At 42.2% G+C, this 20,434-nt stretch overlaps 1 protein-coding gene across 2 annotated transcripts in view; it reads right to left on the bottom strand.

The window, feature by feature from the left end:
- Nucleotides 1–19,077, bottom strand: part of LOC308319331 (uncharacterized protein) — a 95,121-nt gene extending 76,044 nt beyond the window's left edge. For both annotated transcript variants that reach the window (XM_080769356.1, XM_080769355.1), the window contains exon 1: nt 18,410–19,077. In XM_080769356.1, the coding sequence (XP_080625482.1) occupies nt 18,410–18,811 (402 nt within the window). In that variant the 5' untranslated portion in view covers nt 18,812–19,077. The remainder of the gene's footprint in view (nt 1–18,409) is intronic.
- Nucleotides 19,078–20,434: the final 1,357 nt, after the last annotated feature.

Below are 20,434 nucleotides of genomic sequence, written 5' to 3'. Positions count from 1 at the left end.
CACGGCAATACGCATGCAGCGCCCGGCATACAGCGTGGCATTTACATTTCAATATATTCTACCAACAGTGCAAGACTGCAAGCTTTCCGGGTTTTTTTAATGTGTGTTGTGTTGTAACTTAATTGTAACTTGTAGCCTGTAGTCGTTTTAATAAACGAGGTTGAGCGGTGATCTGAATACTGATCTGAAAATAGCCAATCTACAACTCACAACGCGTTGCACTGCAGCGCGACCGCGACATATGTATGAACTATGAAGCATCGCCTCGGTTTAGTTTCATCATGAGAAGAGTAAAGAACCACCACCTACCTGACGTTACATCTATACCTAAAGTAAAATCCATCCATCGTCCACCTTATGTGATCATGTCTTGTCAGGCTTGTGACGGCCCCAGGGCCTATGTCAGGGTTTGTGTGTGCTTTACTAATAGTAATCTGTCTTTCAGTGTGATGGGACCTGGTTGGAGAGTTGTGGCAATCAAGGATTGGAGGCAGCTGGCCAGTGCCTCCAATCACTATAAAAGAGCCACCTTGCCAGTGGTTCTTTCTCTTCCACCTGGGCCACACCCGAGCATGGCCACACAGAGCATATTGTTTGTTTGACTGTTCAGTTCTCAGTTTGTGGTGGCAGTTCAGTTTCCCTGCCAAGTTTTTGTTGGAAACATTTGTTCGTTCTACTTTAAACTTAATTATTCTATTTAATAAATTACATTTTTACATTTATCCCATGCTTGTTTCCCTTCTTTGTTATGGTCTGCGAGCCGGACCTTAACAAATGGGGGCTCGTTCAAACAGTTACCTGTAGTTGGTGGTTTAAAAAAATACATTTTGGTTAAAGAGCGCAGTAGTTCGTTGGCGCTAAATTGGGAAACGGCAATGGGATTTTGAGAGTTTTTTTGTTTTGTTACTAGTCAGTCACAGGATGGACAAAGCTTGCACTGGGGTAAGTATTGGCCTTTGTTAATCTCTAGCAGTATTTTGAGCTAACCCTATAGGTAAAGCGCGTTTCCCCTTGGGACTCGTGAGCATTCTAAAAAGTAGTGTGGGGAGAAAGTGGTTAGAGCTATATGCTCGGGGGCACATCTCTAGTCTTGGGGGGGTTGCCAGTTTGCTGGTCGCCTTTTCCACGCTAGCGTTTACAGTGCATAAATACCCGCCCAAGTATCCCTTGAAGACTAGTGTGCAGTGTAAGGGAAGTTTTTGGATAGGCAGGTAAGAGGGGAGGCTCCATTTACTGTCTTGAGAATCCATTTGGATGGCCAATACTCTGTCCTGGTTCCTGGGTTTTTTGTTTTGTTGTTTTTTTGTCATGGCAGAGGTTAAGGCATTTGTGGATGCTCCGTCAGAGGAAGGGTTAAATACCTTCAATAGAGATCAGCTGATAAAAATAGCTGAACATTATAACATTGATGTGAGTGATCAAAGACTAAAAACGGATATAAAAGCTATTGTTAAAGCATGTCTATATGATATGGATGTTTTGACTGCACCTCAGTCCACTGTAGCTGTAGACTCGGTGCCCGCGGGGGCCACTGGGCTAACCTTCGAGGAGCAGGTGAAGTTGAAAGAGATGGATGCTGACTTACAGATAAAATTAAAGGAAAAGGATTTGGAGATGGAGAGGTTGAGACACAAAGTTGAAATGGCTAAACTGGACATAGAGAATGAGAGACTGAAGCAAGAGTCTGCTGTGGGTCAAACTGGGCCTACTGACATTGTAAATAGCCTACGTCTGGTTCCCAAGTTTGATGAGCAGGAGGTTGAGGTGTTTTTCACCTTGTTTGAGCGTGTTGCTGATGCGAGAGGCTGGGACAATTCAGATTGCACTGTCCTTCTACAATGTGTCTTAACTGGACGTGCGCAGGAGGCATTTGCCTCAATGTCTGTAGAAGACAGCACTGACTATGGAAAAGTTAAGGCTGCAGTACTGAAGATATATGAACGTGTACCTGAGGAATACCGCCAGAGATTTAGAACCTGGACTAGTGGTAACAAGTCCTACATGGAGTTTGCCCGTGATCTAGGGACTCATTTTAACCGTTGGTGTGCAGCATCAGAGGTAGATGACTTTCATGACTTGTGCAACTTGTTGGTGTTGGAACAATTCAAGAACTCTGTTCCAGAGACTGTGGCAATGTACATAAGTGAGAAAAAGGTAAAGACTGTATCAGAGGCTGCTGCACTGGCAGATGATTTCATGTTGACTCATAGAGGTGGAAACTCCTACTCTTATTCAGTTACGGGCGATAGAGGAACTGATCCTGCTGGCGGGATGTATTTCTCTAACTGTTCTGGTGCAAATCTTACAGAACAGGGCCATCGTGCTGCACGTAACAATGATAATGTTTGCCACTACTGCCACAAGGAAGGCCATTGGAAAGATTCTTGTGACTTGCTCATGGCTAGGAAAAAGCACAGTGATGGCCAAGTAAAGCCGTCGGCATTAGCTGTGCCAATCTCCAGTGCTACTGTTGGCTTAAAGACTAAAGTCTCGCCTCTCAGGCAAAAATCTGGTTTTGAGTCATATGTGCCATTTCTGTCAACAGGACAGGTCTCTCTGGTAGGGAGTAAGGAGAAGGTTTCAGTGAACATTTTACGGGACACAGGCTCTGCACATTCATTTGTACTTGGGTCTGTTTTGCCTTTCTCCAAGAAGACTGATACAGGCTCCTGTATTCCAGTGTTGGGCATGGGCATGTTTAAGTTCCATGTGCCTGTGCATAAATTTGTGCTTCACTCGGCGTTCTGTAAACGTGAAGTTAGGATGGGGGTGTCTTCTGCTTTTCCTATTGAGGGCATTACGCTGATTTTGGGAAATGATTTGGCCGGGGGACGTGTTTGGCCCGATCAACCAGCACAACCGGTGCAAACTAAGTTTCAGTGCCGTACTAACTACTTTGGAATGAGAAGGAAAACGCCTGTGTGTGTTGGTAACACTCACAGTCAAAATTGGAGGTCTAGATAAAGTTTACATTTGCCTTGACCAAAGCCATGACTAGTTCTTGTTCATAATTTAATTTTTTTGCTGTGTTTTCACCACTGTCTTAAATTGCTTCAAAGGTACCTGTTGCTGAGAGGGGTGTGGGCTACGGCTTAATGTGGATGTGAGCAGGGGCTAGAGGGAGGTTGGGTTCTGGGCTATTTGAAAGTAGGTCTATGACTATATTGGTATGTTTAAAAGTATACTTTCAGTAATCGGTAAACTGCAGTAATTTTGTCCAGTGTTCCTTTGGGACCCTGTCTTGAAGGGGGGGAGTGTGACGGCCCCAGGGCCTATGTCAGGGTTTGTGTGTGCTTTACTAATAGTAATCTGTCTTTCAGTGTGATGGGACCTGGTTGGAGAGTTGTGGCAATCAAGGATTGGAGGCAGCTGGCCAGTGCCTCCAATCACTATAAAAGAGCCACCTTGCCAGTGGTTCTTTCTCTTCCACCTGGGCCACACCCGAGCATGGCCACACAGAGCATATTGTTTGTTTGACTGTTCAGTTCTCAGTTTGTGGTGGCAGTTCAGTTTCCCTGCCAAGTTTTTGTTGGAAACATTTGTTCGTTCTACTTTAAACTTAATTATTCTATTTAATAAATTACATTTTTACATTTATCCCATGCTTGTTTCCCTTCTTTGTTATGGTCTGCGAGCCGGACCTTAACAGGCTATAATAAAAACGATCATGTGCAAATCCTTTGTTGTATAACGTGCATGCATGCCTCATTGACATTGTTGGTTCACTACCGATTTATTTACTAAAAGGCTCAAACAGCAGCAACCAAAACCAACTAATAAACTATTGTTTTAATTTGAAGGTGAGCCATACGCCCATAGCCATTAATCTGAAAGGTTTTGGTCGGAAACTGTCAAACTGACAGTGACGGACAGTGTGACACTGTGACAGGTGAGGTCACAGTTCACAGGTTAATTCAGTGCATGCGCAATGCACATGGTTTAATTTGGGGGAAGTGTTTCAGATCAAGATTGTTATCTGTACCTAATAATACTACCTATCAAATAAGAGGGAAAAATAGTCTTGGTCTTGACTCGGTCTCGCCTCGCGGCAGTCTTGGTCTCGGTCTCGACCCTATAGGTCTTGGTCTTGGTCTCTGCCCCCTAGGCTCGCATCGGTCTTGGTCTTGGTCTCGACCCTCCAGGTCTTGGTCTTGGTCTTGGTCTCGGCCCCCTAGGCTAGCAGCGGTCTTGGTCTTGGTCTCGGTCTCGACCCTCCAGGTCTTGGTCTTGGTCTTGGTCTCGGCCCCATAGGCTCGCATCGGTATTGGTCTTGGTCTTGGTCTCGACCCTCCTAGGTCTTGGTCTTGGTCTTGGTCTCGGCCCCATAGGCTCGTATCGGTATTGGTCTTGGTCTTGGTCTCGACCCTCCTAGGTCTTGGTCTTGTCTTGGTCTCGCTTTAGGTGGTCTCGACTACAACACTAGAGTATAGTATAGAGTATAGTATAAAGCATAGTATAGACTAGAAGAGCATATAGTATATAGTGTAGATATGGACCCAGAAAGATACAACAACATCATGGAGTATAAACTCCATGGTACCATCCCTTCTGCCAGTGCCATAACCCCGCAGGGGAAATTTAATTTCAAGAGGACGGCTGAGCACTATATGCTTAAGGGTATGTATTCTGTTACACTATCAATTCTACATAATATATTTGTCTTATAAAATTAGAAATGTAATGATTAGAATATCAAATATATAAATACAGAATTGGTCAACTCTAAAACTGTGGTGTTGACATACGCCTGAGTAGATGATCAAATGTCTTAAAGTATCTTGGAAAGCTCTGCTTTACATTTCTCATTCATCTGTACTAGATGGAGTTCTTCATTACCTCTGCCAGCGCCGCAAGAATGAGGAGAACCATTATGCAAAGGTAAATGTGTTTCATGGTTACTTTTAGTGCTCAAACAATATTTAATTGATCAAAAGAGGAATCTTAAAGGACCACTTCACCACTTTTAAACCTGTCTTCATATAGTGAGGATGAATGCAATTAGGCTATATATAAATCATATGAAGATGGGTTGAAAAGTGGTGAAGTGGTCCTTTCAGTATCTGTCAATCTCATCTCTATATGCTATTTACCTATGCAGGTGGTGTCATCGGCTGCTGAGGCCTCTGCCCTCTTTAGGGAATTCCATGCCAGTGATATCGGTGGTCACTGCGGTGTGGAGAAGACCCATGACGCAGTGATCCGCCGATATTACTGGCCTGGAATGCAGAATGACATCCGCAAATGGGTAAGTTGGAAGGGTCAAGTTTCATCCAAATTAATATTCTTTGTACGTGCTGGCCAATTTAGGAAAACAATGTCAAATTGAAGCATCAATTTAAATTCATGTGCTTGTAGATCACCTTCACTTACTGTTTGTGCTTGACCAATAAGGCCTGTGATATACATTAATGTTCATATCATTTGATTTAAGATCAAGGAGTGTCCCGAGTGCCAGGTCAAGAGAGGCAACCTCAAGGAGAAGGTCCAATATCAGCCAATCACTGTGAGTGTTCAACTGAATATAGCATGCATCTACATTTGCTGAGATGGGCTACCAACATATGTCTAATTTCTTTATTTTTCAGGTTAAGGAGCCATTTGAACTGGTCGGTATGGACCTAATGAAGCTAAAGACCACAACCAGTGGCAACACTTACATCTGCGTTATGGTAGATTATTTTACCAAGTGGTCAGAGGCATACCCACTGCCAAACAAAAAGGCAGAGGTCAAATATTTTTTTTTTTATTTCTTTCTTTCTGTATGTCTTTACATTTCCTGGTGAATTTCACCCATTCTAAAAAAAAATGTTTTAATCAAATTTTCAATCAATCAGGTGGTGACAGACTGCGTCCTGGACTGGGTCTACAAGTTCGGGGCCCCCCATCGTCTTTTGACAGACCAGGGGACCGAGTTCCAGAACCAGGTACAACACTCAAAGCATTAAAGCAATTTAGCACAAACAATAGATACATTGGGGTCATACCTATGTTCCCTCAGCCCTATGTTCCCTCAGCCCTATGTTCCCAATAAAATGGCATCAAAATGTTTATAGCTACTTTACATTTGTATTGGTAAACTATCATTTTTTTCTGTGTATAGTTGGGGAGGGACTCAAACCGTTGATCGGAATGTTAATTGTAGTGTTATGTATTTAAATATTGTGTCAAATGTTACGAATCCCCATTTATTCTTAATGGAAAATGTAATTTAAGGTGAATTATGGGCTGTGCCAAGCTCTGGGCATCAAACGGAGCTTTTCTGCCCCATACCACCCCCAAACCAATGGGCTGGTCGAAAAAATGAACGGCACTATCCAGAGGTACATTGCATACTGTCAACTTGTCAGATACACCTCTACAACATGACTGGTGTATATTAAAAAGCGTCTGAATGTCTGCTCTTATGTTATGTGGATATTTTCAGGTCTCTGACAGCGCTGTGCAACCAGCACCCCACACTGTGGGACAAACATTTAAATGCCACCATGTTCGCCCTGAGGACAAAAAAACAATTGACTACGAAATACTCCCCATACTACCTCATGTTTGGCAGGGAGGCCAGATATCCATCTGAGGTCCTGGAGGACTATAATGTAAGTGGCTCAATTGCACCAACTCAGTTTAACCTCCTTTATACAAATGTACAATCTACAGTCTCTCAACGCATTGTGAAATGGTGTTCTGCGGGCCACTATATTTCCACAAGCTTTAAGCTTATAGATCAGCTACTTTGCTATATTTGAATTTAAATCCTGAATTATTGTTTTGCTATTTAATTGGAATCCTGAAAAGTTACTTATTGTTTTTCAAATGCATTTAGTTATACTTAACTTTATGAACTTAAATGAAAATATGTTGAACATACTGTCAACTAGAACTGCACTCTGCCGAGTGCATACTTGCTTGTTGCACACTAGTAGGCCATAAATGGCCTACTAGTGCGCAAGCAGAGCGCGCAAGTACTTTCGACCGCTGGAAACTATCACATCTCAGTATCTCTGTGAAGGAACGTTTGAAATGTATAATCATTACGTGTAACTATTTGCTACCTAACTACTTTTTTACAGAAAAATGAATCATTGATATGTGATGAAAAAGAAGTATATAAACTGAATTAAAATATATTATACGGTATAATTATTTTATTACTTATTGTAAATTGTCAATTGTTTTAAATGTATTTCATTTTGTACTATAGTGATATTAATACTAAATCATGATCAGAGTAATATGTGTCTCTAACTTCAATTTCTGTAATAATACTTTCAAATTTGTTGAAATATACATGATCTAAAATACTAATCTTGACATGAAGGTCTTTATATTTATATCTTTTTCAGTATAATGGTCTTCATTGAAATCTCCTATTATCATAATTGTGGAAGTCGGAGATGATAGATACTTTACCATTTTTTTGAGAAATGTGTTTAATTCCGAAAGGTTTGTTTTAGGTGATCTGTACATAAGAATGATATATAGATCTTTATTTTTTACATGTATACATACGTGTTCTACTTTTTTCATTACAACTACATACAGAGTATGTAGTTGTAATTTGATTAGCAGTATACTGTGGTTACTTGGTTCCAAAAAGTGACAGCCAAGTTTTTTTCAACCGTAAGTCTGTGCCTGGTTTGCTGGGACCAGTTACCACATTACGTCATCGTTGAGAGCTGGGACCAGAGTACATGGTGTGTATATGTATGACTAGCTCTCAGTGATGACGTAAGAGAAATGGTCATCTGTGTAATCTGGTCCCACCAGATACCACATTACGTCATCGTTGAGAGCTGGGACCAGAGTACACGGTGTGTATATGTATGACTAGCTCTCAGTGATGACGTAAGAGATATGGTCATCTGTGTAGTCTGGTCCCAGCAGACCAGGCACAGATTTACAAATTACAAATCACATTACAACTACATATAGAGTATGTAGTTGTAATTTGATTAGCAGTATACTGTGGTTACTTGGTTCCAAAAAGTGAAGCCAAGTTTTTTTCAACCATAAATCTGTGCCTGGTTTGCTGGGACCAGTTACAACATTACGTCATCGTTGAGAACTGGGACCAGAGTACATGGTGTGTATATGTATGACTAGCTCTCAGTGATGACGTAAGAGATATGGTCATCTGTGTAGTCTGGTCCCAGCAGACCAGGCACAGATTTACAAATTACAAATCACATTACAACTAAATACAGAGTATGTAGTTGTAATTTGATTAGCAGTATACTGTGGTTACTTGGTTCCAAAAAGTGAAGCCAAGTTTTTTTCAACCGTAAGTCTGTGCCTGGTTTGCTGGGACCAGTTACAACATTACGTCATCGTTGAGAACCGGGACCAGAGTACATGGTGTGTATATGACGTAATGTTGTAACTTGTAACTAGTCCCAGCAAACCAGGCACAGACTTACGGTTGAAGAAAACTTGGCTTCACTTCGAAGAGACCAAGCGAAATGATTACTTGCGCGCTCTGCTTGCGCAAGTAATAACCCCACATGGTGTTTTTGTACTATAAGGTGAGTCCAGAAGAAGTGGAGGGCCTCATGATGAGAGAGGAGGTCTCGGAGGGGCTGAAAAAGCAACCTGCCATTTATGAGGCTGTGCAGGGCAATGTCCCAAGTGCAACAGGACAAGGTCAGGAAGAGGAAGCTCACGCAGGGCTGGGATGACGTCATGGCAGTTGGGGATAGGGGTCCTCAAAAAGAATATGAGGGAGGATCAGAGGAAGGGTGGGAAAGTACACCATCACTGAGATAAAGGGGAAAGCGGTGTACTTGGTTGGGAACAACGGAGAGAAGCAATTTGCTAATTTGGACCAGCTTTCACGCTACATAGAGCCAGAGGAGAGGATTCCAGCAAACCTTTCCTCTGGCTCGCCCCCCTCCACCACTTTGTCCTTTATCTCCTCCTCCTGGACCTCACCTTCCCCAACTGTCACCCAGTCCCTCCAGCCCTCTTCCTGACCTGAGCCCTGCACAGCCTTCATTCAGCCCCTCTGGGCCTCCTACCTGCCCTCCACCACCCACCATCTGCAGGCCCCTCCACTGACCCCCCCCTCCTTCAACTTTGGATGGTAAATCCCATTTAATAATGCAACATCAAGAATAATGATGCCCAATGTACAACTTTGAATGACTGAAATGTTCTATATTTCCAGTTCTCACAGCGATATGGACAGGGAGGACAAATATGCAACCTTCAAAGTCCTGACCATGGACCTCCACAGCCTGGCCCCAGGGGAGAGATTACAAAGTGAAGTAAGTCTTGTTTTGCAAAGTGCTCTCTTTGATATGAAAGTAATATTAAAGTGATTGTTTGTTTTTTGTAGATTGTGAATGCCTATCTTCTGTGGGTGGCCCGAATGGCCAACAGGCCAATGAAGGTTCTTTCCGTGGAGGAGACCACAAAAATGTGGCAGAGTTCCACCAAGGGAGTCAAAAAAGTAAGGATAATTGTTGCTTTTAAAAGTGTTGCTTACAATCACACGATGTTAACAAATTAAATGATCACTTGCAGATTGATGCCCTGGACTGGGAGGTCATTGTGGGGGTGGTGTGTGTAAATGGCCACTATACTTTGCTAGTAAGTGACCTTTAATCAATTCAAATTAAAACTTCAAAGGCTTAGTTGTAAATATAGTTGCATAAAGTATCCTATCTGCTGAAGGTCCTGTATCCCAAAGAGGACCGTGTGGTCATGATTGACCCAATGGGTGCCCAAGAAGAAGGGCTTCAACAGGCTACAAACGCAACAAGGCAAGTAAATCAAGATTCATTGTAATGTTCATTCTACCACAGGTCGTTTCGAGGAAGCAATCTGATTGGTTGAAACAGCCTTCTAGCCGTGGGTTAAACCAGCACTGTTCACCACCTAATCAAAACAAAGAATTCAGCTGTTCTGTTCTCCCAGAGCGCTAGCAAACTCGGTGGCTAGGCTAGCTAGTTTCTTGGGAAGGTTGTGGTCGTAGTGACTACATCTGTCATTAAAAAAAAAAAAATCTTTCAGCGATTTTAATAGTTTTAAGGGTAACTGTGGTAGAATTGCAATATTACACTCGAGGGTGTGGGTTAACGTGATTATTGCCACGACAGTGATGCGGTCAGGAACGAGACGGAGTCGAGTTCCGCAAGTATCACTGAAGTGTAATATTGCTTAAATGTTTTCTGATATGCAAGTAACAAACTTTTTCTTCTTCAGAGCTTATATGCGCCGGATGAGAGGGGGAACCATTTCACGGCGGTGGCGCTGTGACACCATCCCCCATCCCCGCCAAAGGGATCCCACAGCATGTGGGGTGTTTGTGTGCAAAGTAAGATTATATATCCTAACAATGTAATCATGCATTCTTAAAGAACACGGCTAACACTAACTTTATTATTATTTAAGCTTGCAGAGATGTTGGTGTTGGGCACCAGGGTGGAGGAGGACCTGCTGGACATCGATACAGTCAGATGCAGCATGGGAATAATTCTCATGGAGAATTCTGGTAGGGTTAAATCAAATGTATTTCATCTTCATCAAACAAATATTTTACTTCAATTAACTGAATGTGCAATTTAAATATTTTTTGAATAGATGATCTGACACATCTGTGTCGTTTTTGTGGGGAAGTCCACACGGGGACAGCGGCTATGGATAATTGGGTAGGAAACCATTACAGTTCTTTACATGGAGAGCACATTTCTTTACATGGAGAGCACATGCTTTCTTTAACCAAAACAATGACAATATATCCATCTTCTTTCAGATTCAATGCGATACATGTGCATTGTGGTTCCACTGGGTGTGTGTAGGAATTACAACCACAAGTGGTCACTTGTCACTGGGTCACTGGGTCAGGCTGGGTCACTTGTTGTGCCCAGCCTGCACATAACCCAGTGGAATCACAATGCACATGTTGAGCAGATATCCATTCCTTTTTTTTTTGTTTGAGGGGTGCTATCCAATATAGCGCCGTTCCGTCCATGGCAGCTGTGGTAACTGCATTTGTAACTGTAGTAATTCCTATGTTTTACATGTATGGCAATAAAGGCTTCTGATTCTGATTCTGTGGCAGCCAAGTCAATGGACTATATAATTCTTTGTGTATTTTATGCTCAATTTTGTGTTTGTGTACCCCATAGCGATTATTTGATTGGCTGAGCATGGAATGTGAGGATAAAGTGATGACAGAAAAGTGAGGACGTGAAAATGTATGATAGTGCTCCTCACTTTACACTTTTTTTTTTTTTAGGGCCCAAAAAACATAACCCGTCTTGTGGCTCTTGACCTAGTCTGGACATGCAGACTTCTGCAAAGGTTACATTTTAATTTAAATGCAATGTTATTTAGACAAATGCTGAGTTCATCGTTTACATTATCCTGTGGTTTTCAAAGTACAAATTCTAATTTGGATAGTAGGCTATATTGTTTTGAGTAGACTGTCTTTGCTTTACCTCATGTGTTCCTAGTTTACTGAGGCAATATTTGTCTCTCTTGATTTGATGCATTTATCCCTAATTGTGTAGTAGTTTGTGTAAGTTCAACCCTACCAAAGTCAATTGATGGTGCATTTCTACACTGCCAATCGATGTCACATGCTCCATCAGCATTGAGCAGACTGTAATCACTGTCCTGAGGTGATCATTAGCAATCTGACATGTTTACACTGTAGAAAAATGGCAAGAATTGTACTCTTGTGTACCGTGTATGGGATGTGAAAAATTAAAACACGACTTTTGAATCATACAGGTGTTGGCTGATTTACCATGCCTCTTCGCTCTTTGTGTAAATGGTGTGGGGGTTTCCCATTGAGGGTGCCATGTTGTTCAGAGTATCTGAGAGAGATTTTATTTAGTGCCGTCCTGAACTGTTAAGTCTCTGTAGGCTAAGTGAACATGTTGCCTTAATGCCTTTGCAGATGCTGCAACTGCATCTTAAAACCTACTATTTCCGTGTGATTACATTAGATTCAAGCTTAACTGTTAATATATCCTAATGTGACTGATTGTGAGAAACGTTATTCTTCACACTGGAATTTAACCCACATGTTTTAGTCGTGTCCATTCTGGAATAATTACTTTGACACAATGTCCAAAATATTTACAATCTCAAATATTTCCCCACATACTGAGCACTGATGCCATCTTTGGAGTTCCAGAAGACTATGCAAGGTTCACTCCCAAACTTTGTGGTTTTTGGGGCTTTTACCATCTACCTCTCTAGTGGAAGTCTACCTAAACCACCCTAGTATTATTTCTAGGACATTACTTCTCTCAAACATTGGGTAGCCACCCAATGGTTGAGAGAAATAATGTCCTAGAAATAATTGGATATTCAATCTGGATCTGGAATCCTTTCTTGACTCCCCTCCATCTAATCCCCACTCACTGAATGATTGAGGCCCCTGGCACTCTCTCTTCTCCTGTCTACATTTCCTTCTCTATCCCTATTTCTATTTGGTCTTTGGCATATTCTTTGTTTTCAAAAAGCAAGATTATGTAGGCTACAATGTTTTTTATATTTAATTTGTTCTCACTTTCTGATGGACACTCCAATGCCTGGCTTTCCATAGGCCAGCCAAGTGTATGGACTTTAAATGTTTGTCAAAAAAGAGCCCGTGTATAAATGTACATCCCAGCCAATGTCTATTGACTGTTAAATGGACAAATGTTTTTTTAAAACTCCTTTAGGAATAATAATAATAAATAATAGGCAAGAATATAGTACAATCCTGTGTTGGTGATTGAAAGTTGTCGTGTGGCTTGATATGTGCAGTATGCAGACACTGAATTGACACTGATTTTGTGCTTGACTTGTAATAGGTCTACAAATATTAATCAAAGAACAAATTTAACATTAGTTTCAATAATTTGGTCAATATTCAATCATTTGTAAATGGTACCACATTGGCTTCTCAAACACTTTGACATGCATATTTAGTCTCATGTTTGAAAACAAATCTAACCTATCGTGTCATATTTATTATTTACTATTTCTGAGCAGCCTGTATAACAATGACGATGATGATGATGATGGTTGGAGATATGCAACCAATCTATAGGCTATTAAACAGTCTTGTTGGAAATAAATGTGCCTGTGGTGAATGAGATCTCACCTTAATCTACAGGTCCATGTCCCATTTTTTTTCATGGCTGCACGGTTTTATACTCTATCATTTGAATATGATTGCACAATATTGTTGCTAGGAATGGCGTGTTGGATTATGCTCCAGGACTAGCAAATGCTATGCTGCCAAAGAGAGGGGTTCGAATCCCTTCACAAACTAGGCTCCAGACTTCCCAAAACAGGTCAGGCTCCTACTTGGCCTCACCCCCCGAACCCACCTCACCCCTGCCCATTGACAGGCTGGAATGGCTTAGGATCGACGACAGAGTTTCTGCAAACTGTTAAATAAATTTTTCAATCAATCAGAAAGTGAGAACAAATAAAATATTAAAAAAAAACATCGTAGCCTACTTGCTTTTTGAAAACAAAAACGATGCCAAAGACCAAATAGAAATAGGGATAGAAGGAATAAAGGTAGACAGAGGAGCCAGGGGGGTGCAGTACTTAGTTTAGACTGTTTTTGGTTTAGACTAGTCATTGGTTAGAGTAGACCAGTCATTTGTCTTACAACTACAAGCTATCTCAAACCCTCACCCTAACCCTAACCTCCCACGGGGCAGCACACCTAAACCTAACCTTAAAGGGGGAGTGTCAAAGCCCGAGATTAACATTGCTGATAAGGTACATCACGTGGTCTGAATGAAAACAGTTTCAAACGACACGTGACTATATCTCAGGCTCTGACGTGACCTAGCATCTAGCCGAGCTGAGTGGCTAGCGCAGTAAAGGCTAGTGGTTTTGAGGTAACCTTTTGCGTCATACTAGGTGAAAATATCATTAAAAAATTATTTTATTGCTTTTATTTATTCCTTACAATGACATTGAGTTGACGTGGAAGTTTTAGCGTAAACTGTTGCATAATCGCAATTTCGCACTCGGACTTCCAGAGAGCTGGGATGCAGCCCCGCTCACGACCGTTTGTCCCCTCTCACCGCCGGGGCACAGAGAGCTGGGATGCAGCCCCTCTCACCGCCGGGGCACAGAGCCTATTCTGTTCATGCAGGCTGCGCAGTGCCTCTCTGCCCCGCATTGAACTGGGCATGTGTGTACATACACACACACACACACAACATTGTTTCTTCATGTGAAATGTTTGTTTATGCATAATGAATTCATGAGTGAAAAACATTGTATGGGTCAGACCCGAATAGTTCTGATGATCCTCATGGGGGCTATCCGCAGCCCCGCCTCCCCCCCCCCCCAGCGGTGAAAAAAAAGAAGTTGATGTTTTCTCGCGTTTACGTGAAGCTAGCGGAAAGGCATTTACGTGGATTTCATGTGTCCCGACCTAGACCTAGAATGCCTGTGATCATTTAATTGTACTTCGTACTAGTCTATATATATGATATATAAATGCCGAGTGCACTTGCATGCCTATGCATGCATTCTAGAGGCAAGTCCCATAAGGAAACTGCCCCTGCAAGCGACACCTTTTTATTTATTTATTAGGATATTTCTATAGCATGCGCGATTGCGCTGCTCACTTGACAGCCTTCTCTAGGCTACTCGCAGTGCAACGCGTTGTGAGCTTGTAGATCGGCTCCCGTGGACTCGCGGTGCATGTTAAAAAACAAACTCACAATTATAATAAGAACATTATAGGCCTACACTTATCTGCATTCTGCACTGTACGAATCCAACGTTGTTTAGTGTTGTTTAGTGAGTCAGTTCTCTGACTGTCGGTGTGTGTGTGTGTGTGTGTGTGTGTGAGAGAGAGAGAGAGAGAGAGGGGGGGGGGGGTCTCGCCCCCCCCATATCGGTGTGTGTGAGAGAGAGATAGAGAGTGTGTGTGTGTGTGTGTGTGTGTGTGTGTGGAGGGGTATAATATTTGATATACATAAAATGATCACCCATACAAGTTGATCATTATAGCCTAAATAACGCTATGTCAAGTTTCATCATACTTCTGGTGGCTATTTGGAGAGCTCCAAGTTGTGCACGGAGAGAGAGAGAGAGAGAGAGAGAGAGAGAGAGAGAGACCGCCCCCCCATATCGGTGTGTGTGTGTGAGAGAGAGAGAGAGAGAGAGAGAGAGTGTGTGTGTGTGTGTGTGTGTGTGTGTGTGTGTGTGTGTGTGTGTGTGAGAGAGAGAGAGAGAGAGAGAGAGGGGCGGACACAGGTTAGGCCGGCCGCTAGAGTAGTCACAGGCAGTGTACTGGTAACGTTACGTGAAGCTCCAGGGCTCCGTGAGCCCTGTTCAGCATTTAGCCGGCTGAGGGCGTGTCAGCGGGGGGAGACAGATAGACAAGATAGGTACGATGGAGCCCGTCGCGCGGAATTGCGATTATGCAACAGTTTTCCCTAAAACTTGGACGTCAACTCGGTGTCATTCTGGCGAGTTTTTTGTAGCAAAAAAGTAATTTTTCCACCAAACTTTTACCCAGCTATGAGGCTGAAGGTGGCCTCAAAACCACTAGCATGAGTTGATAGCCACCAGGAACGCTAACTCGCAGAGCCCAGAGCCGCTCTGACATTTAGACCAGATACAAGATCAATTTTATTGGTCAAATTGAGCTGGCCCGTAAGTACGTCACAATCTAGATGCTAGCGTTAATAGCCTTAATAGCTTCCCGAGGGGCGTGTCATCCCCGCTTTAACGCATGTCTAACCAATGACTAGTCTAAACTATGTATGCACCCTAAGCCAGGGGCCTCAGTCATTCAGTGGTGTTGACATCTCAAGTTAATCTATTCTGTTCTGTTGTTTTGAGTTGTGATAACTGGATTTGTACTCTATGAGTTATTTACTGTTCAGAGATGAAGTGCACATAATGGCACACTGGGCTATGCTTCAGACTGGTGTGCTCCTGCTCACATTGGGAGGAGTTCGAATCCTGTGAGATGTTGACAATTATTTATTTATTTATTCAGTCATCCGTTGATGCGTTTATTTTGACGCTTTAAATGGGCAGAATATTGTACCATAAGGTGAACTTATATAGGTGATGATGGTGAGATGGTGATGTTAAAAACAAATATGTAGCCGTTTTGGAAATCGGTGTGATGAATGAGATTACGATTACAAATTGTCATGGCTAGAATGGCTCACTGTAGTAGGCATACGCTCCATGACTGGGGAACTTTATGCCGACAAACGGAGGACAAAGTTCGAACCCCGTCAGAAACAAACGTTTATGGAGATAGACAGTCACAGGAAGACGGGGTTGTCTTCCTGTTTTAATAACAACAAAACATACGGCTAGCCTGAGTAGCCTCGGTCCCAGGCTTATACTGATCTGCGGCTAAGGTCCACATCGCAATGTGAGTGCCCGAGAATCGGATCGGATAACGGATAGGGTATGTGTTGGCATTGTGACAGAAAAAAAGTGGCATTTGCGAGGACAGCTATACGCGTTCTGTCGCCGTTAGAACATCTGCGCCGAAGACGCCGTTTCCACGGCGACGGATGATGTCATTTCATTTTGATCTGATTTCATCTAGGGATGTCAGTAACGGATAGTTTCCCAACCGGTTAGCCGACAGGATTAACCGGGTCATTAACGGATAGTGGTTGATTTTTTTCTTTTTTTTAATAGGCTACCCCAAATGTAATATGCATGTATAGGCTACATAATTAAAGTTGGTAGACGAATGGTATACATTTATTTATGCTCCTTTTTTAAAAGACAAACAAAAAAGCAACATTTAACAATATAAATAAATTGTTGTAGGCTTAATCATCAATAAACAATGCATCGCATCTGCATGATGCACGCATATGCGCGTCTACAGTTCAGAGGTCCGCCAGTTCTAGTCCAAAACATAAATAAATCCAGTTTTTTATTATTATTAAGGAAGATCAGCAAGCATGTCACCGTGTTCTGTTTGTTGACTTTTCGCTGACGAGAAATCCCTCAAACATCGATAGCACATGGCTAACTTGATAGCCGTAAGCCGTGCCAGTGCCCAGTGTGGGCAGACGGATAGGAGGAGGAAGCGGCAGCGGCTGTAAACGTTCTCCGTCCAGGCCAAATGGCCAATAATGGAATTAATAACGCCAAGTAGGTCTCTGCATTTATACGGTCGACATGTGTTCATCTCGTCTCGCTGTCACTCGCTTACATTTCGACTACCGCAAGCAGTGGCGGAAACTCCGTGGGTTCAGAGGCGCGACTGAACCCCCTGGCATTTTGGCAAAGGCGCGACTGAACCCACTGAAAAAGAAAACACTTTCCTCGTACTTTAAATGGTACGTCAATAAGCGACCGCCACAAAGCGACTGCTTTACTGTTTATCATTGATCATGTTGAAATGTTGCTGAAACAATTTAATGTGTTCTTCGTTGTGAACTGAAACACTGTGTTCATTAACAAACTGTAAATTAAGTACCAACCGAAAAAACAAACTCGTTTTTTTTCCACCGCTGGGGGGGGGGGGAGGGGGCGTGGCTGCATGAACCCCCTGCCGTTATAAGAACTTTCCGCCACTGACCGCAAGTCCGCAAAGCTACCCTTGTAGCCAACTAGCCAGAAGTACAACAGAGAACTTTGGGATATTGAGGGGGCAGAAAACCGAGCCAGAGCGCTGTTCATGCAGCCTGGAGTGTGACAATTAAGCTGGGCGGTGCAAATAAGAACAATTTTAGGCATGTGTGCAACATGACAACTGTTTTAAAGTATTGTACAGTGACAAGTACAGTCTCTGTAATGTTTATGTTGTACTATTACTAAAAACGATCTAAAATAAAGGAATTTAAGATCAGAACACGTATTTATTATTATGCAAATTTCTTAACGGTCGGCTAACCGGTTAACCGGTTAACCCCTGACATCCCTAATTTCATCCAGATCGGATACACCGCCCCGGAGAGAAAGATGTCCGTGTGCATCTCTTGAAAAAGTGGAGATAATTCACTAAATACGCGTTTTGTGCAAGAACTTTCACATGGATAGCCTATAAAACTAGAGGACAATTTTTCACACCACGTTCTTGGAGTACAAACGGAGCATTTATCACATTTATGCCGCACATTCAGAAGTTCTACCATAAATCATGGATGTGATCTATGGCTCATGTATGTGAAATACTGTATACTGTATGAAACAACAAGAGCCGTTCTAGGCCTCACTCTTGCCATATTTAATAATAAAACTCAAACGTGTGCACAAAAGACTTCTGGTCACCAACGGGGCTTTGCCTTTCAGGCATCAAACTCGTTTCGTTTATCACAGGATATGCCTCAATAAAGAAAAAATAATTCGTTATTAACCTGAATCTAACAACAAATAATACATAGGCTATGCAATATTTAAAAATATAGTACATCTGCTAGATAGAAATGATAAATAGCAGGCTACTCACAAATAGATTTCGCCGAGCAGGGCTTGGGCTACTAGGCTTTTCTTCGCGAGTTTTCTTTTCCTCTCTTCGTTCTGGTGTGGACTCTGCGCATCGTTTCACCCTTGAAGCTTGATTACGGAGAGACAACTCTTTAATCTCATCCGCAAGTTTTATCTGTTGTTGTTGACATCGTCGATACGCATTTAATTTAGTGCGACATTGGCCGCAAACTGCCTTTACATCATCAGCGCCAGTCACTTCAGTTGCCGTGAGCTCCTCTAAAACAACTGCATAATCTTGTTTGACGTCCTTGATTATTAAATGGTGTCTGTTCTTCGAACTGTCAAAGTTATTTCCACAGAGTCGGCACACGTTGTTTTTTTTCTTAGACGGTGTGGTGGGTTCTTCAGCCATTCTCCTCATTTAGCCTCGTTTGAAGTTCCACTGGTAATGATTGGTGTTATTTTGAGGGGTGCACACACATCTAGAGTTGCAAATTGCGGCTAGCAGCCATGGTTACATAGCATCATCTAAGTGCTGGTTCAGCATCTAACGTAGATGCTTAGATGATCTAAGCAATCTACTGTCCCTGGTTGGACAGTCGATTGTTTACTTAGGTAACACGAGACAATTAAAATTACATATTTCGGAAAAGGCTCCTATTATTAGCCTAGGCTACCATCTTCTCAACTTCCTCCGCCATCTTGAAAGTAGCGTCAGCCGTCAGTCATCTGACCAGTGTTGCCAGATTGTGTGAGAGAAAAGCAACAGCAGGGTCCATGAAAACAAGCCCAAAAGAAGCCTGACTAGGCTATTTGAAAATAGCTGATATACAAGTTCACAACGTGTCGCAATTTGTCTTGTTGTGAGATTCTTTTTTTTTTTCTTATATATTTTTTGTTTTGGAAAAAACAAAACAATCATGGAAAAGAAAATGTGACAAAATGTGGAATATTCTTTGAAAATGTTTAACAACAATCGTGTAGGCTATGGGGGTTCCTTCCTGGCACAAAATATGTAGAGTTCTCAGCTGGAGAAATTATACATTAATCTGGAGGTCCTTGACATGGAAATGTGTGAGAATCACTGGTTTTAGTGGTTTAAACAACATTAGGAAATAAACCCAAATATGCGAAAAACAAGCCCAAAGTAGCTTATAATAAGCGGACATGGCAACACTGAATCTGACGCAATGAACCCATCCGCCCCTTCCTTAGAGTCCCTGCCCCCTATCTGTTGTCTGCTCTATCTGGCAGTGTTCTGTTGCCAGATATTAGCTACAAGATATAACACTTCCGGTAGACGAACTCTTCAAAATAAGAGTACACTCTAGAGTAAACTGAACCCATTGAAAAACCATTAATTTGCACATGAAATCTATGAATTAGGCATTTAAACCATGCTCAGCTCTACAACTTGCATTATGTTTCTGTGTCAAAAATAAATAAATAATAATATAAAAAATGTGGATATAAATGCTGTTCACTGGAGTGCATGGCCTTTACAAAATTGGACAATGGACAAAAGAAAACGGCTGACGGCTCTTCGTATAAACTGGTCTGACATGCGCACACGTGTGCACACGTGCAGACCTCCTCTACAACACGTCACTCTCTGCTAAGCAGGTGTAAAATAAAAAGCGACGGGCCCTTCCAGTGCGGCAAGAGCAGGCGTCACCACATGACAGCTCATGGTGGACATTTTCTCAAAATCAAAAATGTCCCACCTAAATATATATAGGTCAATTTTACCAGAAGCCATGTATATACACTATATACACAGGTTAGGGAAAGCTAATATTTGACCAACCATTGTAGGTTAGGTTATTTATATATTTGTATATGGCTATAGGGGGTAAACAACCTAAAGCATCCGTCTCATACAGAGCAACTGAGGGGGTTGATCCCGTTGTTGGACCTGGCTGAGCGCTGTGTGTCAGTGTTCCAATAATACCAATCGATATATATGGCAGATCTTCATGCTTTAGACAGATTTATTACTTCACCGTGTACAGCATCTGCGTGATTTCAAATAAACCATAATTAG

The sequence above is a fragment of the Protomyctophum bolini genome (genome assembly GCF_963924005.1).
Source record: "Protomyctophum bolini genome assembly, chromosome: 8".
NCBI lineage: Eukaryota > Metazoa > Chordata > Actinopteri > Myctophiformes > Myctophidae > Protomyctophum > Protomyctophum bolini.
This window is presented reverse-complemented; position numbering and strand designations above follow the sequence as displayed.